Here is an 11,493-nt window from a genome sequence, read left to right as displayed (position 1 = left end):
AACCTCCACCCATTTGCTTTACTGCAGCTCTCTTCAGACTCTAGAGAAAAGTGGGGTGAATAAACTGCAGCATGACTCAAGTCAAAAATAGGATCCTCTTACTTCCTGACTTAATGCTTCCCCTGCTTCATAGCACCAGTCGATCCTTCTCAAATGCCAGTTGTCACCTATAAAAAAAAATTCAAAACTAATTAGCCAGTAATGCTGTTTTGAAAATAACATTGCAAACCTCTTAATAAGGGGTAAGAGATTCTTTTGCTTTTTTTGTTTGTTGTTAAAAAACAAGCACAATTAAACTTTTTCATTTGACTCAAATAATTGAGGAAAATGCACTTTACTCTTTGCAAGGTACAAAATTTGACTTTCATAACTAAAAAAACCAAGCTCAGAAGGAATCTCATAAATAAACTCCATGGGGAAAAAAAAGAATACCTTGCAGGCTTTTTAAACAACACGAATATCAAAATACCCTGATGCCTGACATTTCTTTGATGAAAACAGCCAGATCACAAATCTCTACACAAGGCCAAATTCAACTGTTCAAAAATGTGTAATATAAAGTAAAGCAATAAAAACAGAGCCATTGTTTCTTGGCAGTAAACCTACGCTACAGGGAAATGAAAAAGGTTAAGTTTATTTCAACATAGTATTAACTACTTCAACTCATACATACAAGTACACAAGAGCACAGTATTTAATTTTCAGTTGGGCTACTCAGTGGATATTCTGACAGTAATGTCTTTCAGGTGAACGTTTATGATTTTCAGGGCATGCCTGAATTTGCAATCATTGCTCCACTGTAACACAAATTCAATATTCAAGGAATGTTTAGAATAAAAGCTGGAAAACAGTGCTCCTGGCTCCTTCCTCACTATCAGCATCAGTGGAAGAGTTGCTCAGCCAGGAAACTGGTGTGTCATGGTAGTGCTGTCTCTATCTCCTCCTTAACCCTCAAGCAAAAGCTTAGTAACACGTACCTGCTACCTCTCAGATTCTCAAACAATGGCCAAACTGTGAGCTCATTTTGAATCATTTGGTTTTGCAAAGCGACCAAAAATTATTTTTTACAGTTAATCTCACGTAGTGCTTCCCACTACAATAGAAAATCTTGTCAAAGCAGCCAAACAATTCCACCTGCACATGCACCCAAGAAAACAGTCAAGCAGTTGTGGATTTTGCTGTATTTTGATTAAATAAAGACTGAAACTGATTTTCAAGAGGAACTGCACAGCCAGCTTCTATCAGAACAAGGCAGTAAGTTTAAAATTCTTTCCTCACATTACAACAACACATCTATCATTTTAACAACAAAATTGCAAGCTTTATGGGCAACAAGAGCTGTCTTAGAAAACTGGAAATCCCTTTTAAGAAAACATTAAATAACAATACAACTAACCTGATAATCCAGCTTTTTCCAGCATTAAATTTAGACACTGTAAAAAAAAACCCAATATATGGTGAGACTTGTCTCAATGCAGAGGCTGGGAAATACAAAGTTTTCAGTAAGTCTACACTATAATTTTCTAAGATAAAAACCAAGTGGCTGATTCCTGGTCAGCTCCTATAATCTTTATAATTATACAGACATGGTGTATTTGAGCTACATACTAAACCTGACAAGTATGGGATTGTTTTCACAGGTAAGAAATTTACTACACTGAGTCAGCTTTCACAAACTGTTTAAAAAAAAAAAAAAAAAAAAAAAAAGGCAACACACTCTCTGATGTCAGTTTGTTGCTTTACCCAAAGAAAATCTGTCCCAGAGTTTGAAGATGCACATTTCAGAAATCAAACCTGCAAACTCAACGCATTCCAGCCACTACTCGTAGATGTCGGCACTCTGTGCCAGAAGCCTGGACTGTCAATACCAAGAACTGCTTCCTTCACACTGGCACAGCTCCTCCTGACACCTCTCACTCAAATTCTGCACATTCAGAGCCGGATGAACTACAAGGACCTGTGTCAGGCTCTGCCATGACTGTGTGTCACGCTGAGGAGTGCTGTGTATAAAAGGAGGGGCTAGCCAGGCCCAAAGCAGTCAACTATGCTCATCCTTGGGGGAAAAAGCAAGGATGTTACTTTACTACTTGGTCAAAGATGAAGGCACTCCTGCCCACTGGCCTTCTGGAGTTGAAGCACTTCCTCTGCCTCAGTATCTCCCGGTGACCAGAAGTGACGCACAGATATAAAGTGAAGCTCTCCAGGAGCAGCAGACCTGGGCCAGGCACGACAAGTTTTTGACTTACCTCTTTGACAGAGGCGGTCTCTTCCACAACTATTTCCATTTCAGAGCTTGCATTTTGGTCAACGATAAAATATAAGAAGAGCTAAAAAAAAAGCAAGTACAATACATGCTCTTTATCAAAGTATATGCACATCAAAGCACAGAAGTTGGACAACCACAAACAGATGAATGATAAACAATTTACCCTTAGTCATAGGAACTATAGTAACAGTTCATGTATATGCTCTTGGCTTCTGCAACTGAAGCAAACGGTGTGAGCCCTCAGGCTGATATGGGTAATTCTCTGCATCACCAAGCATTTTTTCTCCCATGCCATTACAAGGGTAAAAAAAAGAGGACTACATGAAATACTGGGAAATGTAAACAAGGCAGAAAAGTAGCACAAGACTTTCAGTCTCAGCACTACTATACCTGAGTGGAAGTTGGAGCTTTCCCACGGCACAGCCCTAGCAAGCTTCCCATTTTCAGTTCAGCTTCCTTGACAGTATAATCCTCAGGCACTTCAGAGAGGACAAAAACATAGAGAAAAATCATAAACTGCTGCTTCCTGAAAACATCTGCTCTATTATGCTGTTCTTTAGAGTAAGCTAAAGATGTTCAGTGACATTTACAGAACTGGAATTCCACACTGTTGACATCAGATTGGTGAGCCTCCTACGACGAGAGCAAAGCAACGTTTGTAGAAGAGTTCCTCCCCACTGTCTCTTGTATATGGGGAGACACATAGAATTTAGAATTAGACAGTTAGAATTAGAATTTAGGTTGGAAGGCATCTTCATAGGTTTTTTGGTCCAAACCCTCACTCAAAGAAGAACCATCTCTGAACTCAGATCAGTTCCCTCTGGGCTCTTTCCAGTCAAGCCCTGAATACCTCCAGGGCTCTTCCAGCCTTCCAGGGCTTCCCTGTCTATTGTTTGTCCACTCCCAATGTGAATTCCCTTCCCTCCAGGACACCACCTGGAATTTTTCACCAAAACCTGTGTCTGCTGCCTCTGATGCTTTTTATGCGGTCCTCTGAGAATAATCTGGCTCTACCTTCTCTATAGATCCATGTTAAGAAGTTAAAGATGGCAATTATCCCTCCTCTCCCCCAAGCCTCTTCCTCTCAGGCTGGAAGAATTCAGCTTCCCTCTCCTTTCATTTATTCTGGCTCCCTGGGTGCTCCCCTTCGGACTGGCTCGAGTTTGGAAGGGTTTCTTTATCATGCTGGGGAACCCTCAAAATAGACACAATACTCCAGAGGTTGTCTGATGAGCACTGAAAGGAGAGGAATTAACCTCTCCCTGGCTTCCTGGCTGTGTTTTACTAATGCAACATACTAGCAAAATAGCAAAGACACAGAAAATGTTTCCCAGCAGGCACGAAGATGATCTGCTCAGTTTCTCACCTCTGCCCCACCTAAACGAGAGGAGGAACTTCTTTATTTTGAGGGTGACAGAGCACGGAGCAGACTGCCCAGAGAGGTGGTGGAGTCTTCGTCTACTGGAGTCTTTCAAAACCTGCCTGGACACGTTCCTGTGTGACCTACCCTAGGTGATTCTGCTCTGCCAGGAGGATTGGACTAGATGATCTCTAGCAGTCTCTTCCAACACCTAACATTCTGTGATTCAAGTCTAACCTCTAGCTTTGTATTAGTACTGTTAAAATACAGTAAAACTGAAAAAAAAACCCAAAACACAAGCCACACAACTGTTTCAGTTAAGTCTGGAAATAAGTGGAGTTAAGTGTGTGGACGTCTCCCAGTAAAGAAAGAAAGGAAGCTTAAAGTTTCCCAATTGAACTTCTAATAGAACCATGAATAAATAAATTTACCTGGAGAAAGAAGTTTCCCATTTCCACTAACAGGTCTAAGACAGCTGTCATTTGCTGTAACAAAAAGGGCAGCAAAGAGAGACAGACGCATTAAGTCATTCAAATGAGAAGAAATTTGGCTCAGAGCTTCAGACAGGTAACACGTTAAAGATTAATGACAACAACAGGTTTATTTTAGAGGCCTCCTCAAGTTACTGTATTAAAAGTACAATTGAAGAGATTCCTAGAGACTTTGTGAAAAGTTTAGTTTTCATCATTTCAGTGTCACAGATTACGTTCTCTTTGAAGGCAGCTGTTAACCACAATCATTAAAATACTACAAAGCGACCAATTGCTTCCAAAGGTAAAGGGATCAACAAAAAAAATTAAAGAAAGAATACTGGAGTGTTTTAAAGAAAGGAATAAGGTTAAAAAATATTCTTCAATTCTGAGCATAGTACTTTGGTAAGAGACTATGATTATAGCTCCTCAAACAGCTTCTGAAAAAAAAGTGTCGTAAAATGTATTCTAATCAAGTCTTACACTGATCTATTTCATTTAAGCTAGAAAAAAATAATTTTCTTTAGTATTAGATGAATTTTAAGTCCTTTGCACCCTCTTTCCTTCAAAAAGACCTCCTAATAGCAATGGATTTGCTATTTGGAATAGGCTGATGCAAAAAGCAAGAAGCCGCCCAGTAAATTCCAACATTCTCAGATCTAAAAGTAAAGCATCTGGACACTTACCTAGTTCTTCCTCTAGGCGAAGCTCCCGTATTGCTTTCATTTTGATATCTGACATGACCTAAAAGAAATCAATATTACCACCTCCAATACAGAATGCCAGTAACACATCTACTGTTCAAATGTCAGTCCACAAGAGGCAGCCTTCACCTGAAACGCATCACAGTTACGTTCTTATTCCTGTTAACGCTATACACAGCTAAGAAAACATTTCGTTAACATTATCATACCAAATATGATATAATATATAACAAATAAATGGTCTTTAATTTTTTGATTTGACAAACGACTAGTATTTCACAAGTGGTAACACTGTGAGCAAAAGTACGCAGTACTTCCTATTTTCTCTAACGCCAGAGAAGCCCACCCCTCAGGGAAACCCAGCATTATTTCCTATCTTATTTTGAAAGCAAGAAGTAACACTTTCCTCCTCCTTTAGGTTTTGTTTACTGACATAGTCCCAAACATACATTTACAGGATGGTCCAAATGACAATAGTTTCACACTAAAACACGCTAATGTGGACTGCACTGGTTTAAGTTATTACACATCAGAGTATTCCAGTAACGGTAACTGAGTTACACACTACTTTCACCACTGAAAAACATCAGCCCCAAGGCTAAATCCACTCCTCATTAATTAGTCCAAGTGCACCGGCCAAGCGTGGCAGGGACAGCCTGTGTTACATCCCTGAACAATCACGGTTCTTACTGTTTCAATCGTGGCAGTAATTTTAACGTTTTTCTCGTCATCATCCATCCCGCAGAAGCTTTTAACTTGAAGCCAGCTGATGTCATACGTAAAAGCAGTTAAATTGCCGCTTGACACGTTCACAAAGCTGTAAGAATGAGCAGTGCAAGATGGTCAAAAGCAGGAAAGTTACACATTGTTTGGACTAGATCACTACATACTACATAGCCCGCAAAGCGGTAACACCTAGATTATTAATAGTGATGGTATGTCACAGGGCAAGAGTCAGAGGCCTCAGGCAGCATCCAGGCACCTCTGGGCTGGTGAGTAAACCAGTAAAAACCCTCAGTTTGTTAACTGGCTTTCAGTAAGGCCTGAGCTTCTGAAGGCACTCTGGAGACTAAGTCACTTTCTGAGGTTGGATTTAAGGCCTCTAGGAAAAACATTGTAAAAAAAAAATATTGCAAAAGCATGTCTAGTCATAACTCAAGCTTGTGATTCTCTCTCTCTGCTACTGTATATAAACACAGAAACAGTTTTTGGTGAAGAGCCCTCTCACTGGTTGATTCAATCTCAATTTTCAGTACTGTTGCAATCCGGAAGTCAGAATTTACGTAACAAGCACATAGAGTCTCTGGAAGCAGGAACCTAACCTCAAGGATATACACTTGGAAATGAAAGAAGACCAAAAATTTGTCCCTGATAAATTCAGATTCAACTGGGAGATTCAGCAGAACTGCATACTCTTCTGATACTGCTCTGTTCTCTCATCCCACCAAGTCCCTTGGAGAATCACACAACTCAAACCTCAAAAATTCACATTATGCCAAAGATGTGCAGCACACAGGGCACAAGTTGTTCTAAGTTTTTCCCTTCCGAAGTCAAAGGATGTGACAACATCTGAGCTTCAAGAGCAAAGAAATATCTAACAGTTGATACATGCCTCCAAAACTAAAATCAGATTACATTATCTTTATTCAAAAAGCTCAAAGTGACAATTAGTTAAAAGAACATATAGAGCTAGCAAAATTTTGACTAAAAAAATTGTCTTTTTGTTTAATTACACTTGTAATCAATATGATTACCTCTGGTCATGGCTGTCTAAGACAAGTACTGAGCATCCATCCGTGAGACCAACACTTTTAACTGTTTCCTTCATATCTTCTTCAAGAAAAACTTCCCAGTCCTTGGCTTCTTTATCTGGTCCTGACCCATTCTTCAAGATGATTCCTCCTGACGGTGCCAAGGCTCTGCGCAGATCACCCAGTTTTGTGCTGCACGAAAAGACGTGCTGCGATTCTGTAAAATGCTGACCCTTGCCTCCTTCGTTGTACTCCGCTAAACGAAGAACGTTGATGACCACAGGTTCATGAGCAGGGCCTGTCATCACCTTTGTTCCACCGACCTGAGGTAAGGAACACACGATCTATGCAGTGGCGATAAAATACAGGAAAGACTGGACAGCAATAAATGACAGCAATAAAATTATCGAGACAAAAAGATGGACTCTTTCACCTCAATTAGAAATAAAGCATCTTGGACCAAGTGCCTACTGAACAACTCCAACGTGTTGGGAAGAGAAAGCATAATGCTAAGGTCTGTTCCAAGTCTGCAGATACAGTAAATGCACTGGTAACGGTAGCTGGGAAACCAGTGGACACTTGGTGTCCATCAGATTAAGAACAGAGAAATTTAGCCCCTCAGGATATTAAAGAACTACCTAAAAGTGTGACTGAGGCAGATCAGGAGTTAAGATTTTAAAATCTGGCCTTTCTCATATTCAACTCAGAAAAAGTTCCTTGCCAAAAAAAATTTAATCACACAGTAAGCTGGAGTAGTGAAGACCTTACTAAAAGTATAACAACCCTGTTACTAGATGTTTTCTTTTGTTTCTAGATTCTTTTTTTTGATAAATCAGAAAGAAATTTCACGCTTTTTCAAGAAAAATCTTTGAAATGTAAAATTATATTCCATTACGGAAATGCAATAAAATGCTCTGTTACATAACCACTGAGGCAAGTATTTCAAAGTTAAGCAGAAACTTTTATCATTAAAGGAAGATTCAACACTAGAAAAGAAGCACAGCATTTCAGGGAGACTTATTTTATATCCAAGTAGTCACTGACAGGTCTAGAAGGCATATGGTTTTGTTACCTCAGTACAATGAACTGATCTTTTTCCAAGAGGCACCAGATGTTTTCAGAACACACTACCAATGTAACTGGCACTGGGTATCTTACAGGCACTTATCAGTCTGACCACATCACATTCTGCATAGTGTAATTCCGTTTATAATTTTATCAAGCAGCACATTTTACATCACTTAAGGTATACTGATAAGTTGTAAAAACACAGTATCCTAGACGAAGCTGAAGAGGTGTCACAAAACTCAACGTTGTCGTGCTGTGCCAGCAGCACATCTGCAGAACACACCGTCACTTCCAGTAACACGGCTGGAGCGTCTCATCTTTTCAGAACTGATGAGGAGAGAAGGTGTTTGGTTCTTTTACCTCTTTCCCATTCCACACAAAGATGTCTGCTCCATCAGCCAGCCCGATGCCATCCAGCGTCAGCTCATCTCCTGAAAAGGACAAAATCATCAAGTTCTTGCCCCCCACAAAACAGGCAAGCAGGGCCACCCGGTAAACTGAAATATGCTGGTACATTCTAGGCTGGCTCAAGTGTAGAATTATAAAAGCTGCCACATGATCAACACTTACATGAGCTAAGCTATGGCTCACTGCTGTAGCAAAAGCAACACAAGTGGGTACATGTCCCTGCAAAACTGTGACTGAGTAAAAAGGGCCGCAGCACAAAGGTTTCCATTCAATTCCACTTGCGAACAGAAGTTAGCACTTGGTGGCAAAGCTGCCTGAGCAAGATTACCTACATGAGATTTAGCAGCGAATCAACAGATTTAAACCAAAAAGACTGGATTTAATAAATGAGTTCAAGTCAGATTCAGATTTTTTTTTTTAAAAAAAGTCATTAGAAGAACTGCACTAGCATTTGGAGAAATATTTACAGTGGCTATGAGTGCCTCTGTATTCTGATGTCAGCATCGTGGAAAGCTGGGTTATGTTCTCTGAATTTTCTAATGTTCTCTAATTTTCTGAAACTGAATCACAAACAGTATAAAATTTAAAAATGGCTGAAAGGCTTTTGAAGATGAACACCTAGAACAGCGTAACAATACTGAACTCATGATTTTAAAATACTAATGTACTAAGAGTACATTAATATTTTATACATAGTATAAACTAATGTATTCATGCTAGGTTAGACCCAAGTTGAAGACCCAACCTTTGATGTTACCCTGGTTCTCCCCCATCATCTCCTCTACCTATTAGGTAAGTACTACAAAAACAAGCATTCATAAGCAAATCAAGGTCAAAATATAGACTGATAATTTGCCAGCAAATGCTTTAAACTTACAGTAAGACTGAAGATCTTAAGTATTTCACAACAAAGACTACACAACAGAGGTTACACATAAAGGTCTCAAAAGTCTTCATTTCAAGTACAAGAACATCTTAAATAACAGCAGTGGACACGCACCTAAGTTTGAATTTGAAGAGTGTGCAGTAATACACGACGTCAAGACATTTTACCTGTGAAATCCTCAACGTCTGCAGTAAATACACCATATAAATAACACGGAGGCCTTGTATGTAGCAGTCTTACCATCAAGTATCTGGTAAAGATGCAGTCCTGCTGGTAGAGGCTTGGCAATACTGAGAATCATGTCTCCTTCCCAAGACTCCAACATCTAATTGGGAAGAATAAAAACAAACAAAAAGAATGATATAAAACACCGGCAAGCAATGAGTCACAAGCAATGAGCTGTAGTTTTGAGTGAAAGCTGTTACAGCCTGGCTACCAAGCTCACTCGGTGACACTGAGCAAGTCACAGCTATTTATTTCAACAAGGCCAGTAATGGAGGAAACAGTCAAGCATTTCGAACTTGGCCTTTCAGACTAGTCTCCAGAGAGACCAAAACCTTCAGCTGGACACTAGCCAAAGGCTGTGAGGAACGGGAAACGCAAACAGGGTTTCCTGACACCAAGTTCACTTTGATTTAGATATTTGTGAAAAAATATCACACAAATAGTCATATTTCTTTAACACAGTAGAGAACAAATGTAAAGATATCACATTCAATTAAGATAAATACTTATTTTAACCGATTTTCTTTCTTACTCAACTAATCTGATTATTTCCCTTAAGGCCAACTAGCTCCTTGGAATTACAAAGACAAATCTGTCACAGACTGAAACAGTAAGAAGCAGTCTGGAATTCTGCAAAGGGTCAATTCATGCCCATGCATATGCTGCCCAAATACAAATAATTAGCTTGTGAGAGCTTTCAGGTCTACATAGAGCTCCATCAATTTCATGACTTCTTCAGTGCTTCAAGAGCAGACCTCAATTATAATTTTTAGCCCCCTAAAACTATATTTACAGTTGAAAATGTTTCACTGAGATAAAAATTGTGGCATAAACACATTTGTAAATGTTGTGGCTCAAGTAAAAATGAAGTGCTTGAGTTCATTTAATATAGCAAATACCTGGAATACTGATTGTCGGAGGTCTCCTAGTGTTTTTCTTTTATCAATAGTCAAATCCACAACACTTTCTTTCCAAGTAAGCGAAGGATGCAAAGCCCCGTTGTGGAATTTATAACATGAGCTCAAATGGAGATGTAAATCAATGCCATTGTTTGCCGAGTCACATTCCGCTCTTTGAAAGAATAACACAATAATAAACCAGAGAATATAACAGTAACAAATGGCCAGTTTATCTCAGAGATGCTTCTGCACAGTTGTCCTGGAACTGATACCCTCATGGTTAAATTTACTGTCGTGTTCCCCCTCTCCATCAAGGGGTGTGCAAACAGATGCTCAAAGATGACCGTGATTTACACACTGGGCAATACAGAGCTAGCGTAGATAACCTCCACGTGAGCACTATATATACATTCTGTGTGTTTCTATACTTTGCTTCTACCTTTCTAAATGGTGTGACAAGCTTCATCTTTTAGAGATGTGGAGATTGTAGGTTTTCAGGCTGTGTTCCAAATCAGCACTCTGTTGAAACGCAGAGAGAAAAACTGCATGGGAACAGAGTCAGGACACACACAGCCACGCCTTCCTCCTTTATTCCTGTATCCAGTTCTATCAGCTAAACATGGAAGCAAATAAAATATAAAGGAATGAAATCTGCACAGTATAGAGACATTACACAAGACTTGCATCTTCTGTGCATGCCTGTATTTTGATAGCTTCACTGAGAATCAGTTCTCTGTGTTCCTCAGCAGAAAAGATTCAACCCCCCCGAATACCACTAGCTCCTTCCTCTACGTTTATGTCAAAAGATACCATTTATCTGTTGTTTCACAATGAACCAAGCCGCTCCTCCTTCTCCCAATGGAGAACTCCCTCTGTAAACATTATTTTTACGTGCTCCATTCTCCCGCCAGAATTGCACTGCATTTTGCCAAAAGAAGGGAACAATTTTTTACTGTAAGCAAGTTTCCCTTGAAATTCTGTAGAAAGCCTAGTCACGCTAGTAACAGGGAAGCAGGGAACAGCAGAAGGTAGAATCTGGGCACACAAGTTGTGTTCCTCTACAACCCTGAATCATTTTAGTATCTGGCCAGATTCAAGGAGCTTCTTTCATCTTACATCACTTTGGAGATCTGCAGATTAAGAATGCTGTTCAAGAGATGCGTACAGTCACATAAATATACCTCTTTTTCTGTAGTTCAGTATTAGCAGCATTCATTTCATTCAGAAGGTGTTCGGGAATTTGGTACCTTGGATTTCCTCGCGCTGCAACAAATAATATAGGCTAGTTTGGCCTCAGCTGCTTAAAACGTGTTTTGGCAAACAAGAAAAGTGATCAAGATGAGACATTGCAGTATGGAAATCATTGAAAATTCAGAGCAATAATGTTGTATCCTTTCATAACAGAGAAAATTAAACTGGAAGATGACACATAGAACAAACAAGTGCTTTTAGCTCT

At 39.5% G+C, this 11,493-nt stretch overlaps 1 protein-coding gene across 1 annotated transcript in view; it reads right to left on the bottom strand.

Annotated features, from left to right (window-relative positions):
• Window positions 1-102: 102 nt before the first annotated feature.
• USP40 (ubiquitin specific peptidase 40) overlaps window positions 103-11,493 on the bottom strand; it is a gene marked incomplete at its 3' end in the record, with an annotated part of 23,732 nt that continues 12,341 nt past the window's right edge. Inside the window, exons 11-22 of the mRNA XM_009866687.1 lie at window positions 11,219-11,300; window positions 10,038-10,209; window positions 9,154-9,238; window positions 7,980-8,050; window positions 6,555-6,874; window positions 5,491-5,617; window positions 4,783-4,840; window positions 4,058-4,111; window positions 2,657-2,745; window positions 2,247-2,327; window positions 1,397-1,433; window positions 103-167 (exon numbers count right to left, since the gene is read on the bottom strand). Coding sequence (XP_009864989.1) covers window positions 103-167; window positions 1,397-1,433; window positions 2,247-2,327; window positions 2,657-2,745; window positions 4,058-4,111; window positions 4,783-4,840; window positions 5,491-5,617; window positions 6,555-6,874; window positions 7,980-8,050; window positions 9,154-9,238; window positions 10,038-10,209; window positions 11,219-11,300 — 1,241 coding nt within the window. The remainder of the gene's footprint in view (window positions 168-1,396; window positions 1,434-2,246; window positions 2,328-2,656; window positions 2,746-4,057; window positions 4,112-4,782; window positions 4,841-5,490; window positions 5,618-6,554; window positions 6,875-7,979; window positions 8,051-9,153; window positions 9,239-10,037; window positions 10,210-11,218; window positions 11,301-11,493) is intronic.

This window comes from Apaloderma vittatum, unplaced genomic scaffold (genome assembly GCF_000703405.1).
Source record: "Apaloderma vittatum isolate BGI_N311 unplaced genomic scaffold, ASM70340v1 scaffold17323, whole genome shotgun sequence".
Taxonomy (NCBI): domain Eukaryota; kingdom Metazoa; phylum Chordata; class Aves; order Trogoniformes; family Trogonidae; genus Apaloderma; species Apaloderma vittatum.
The sequence above is the reverse complement of the archived record's forward strand: the minus strand, read 5'-3'. Positions and strand labels throughout refer to the sequence as shown.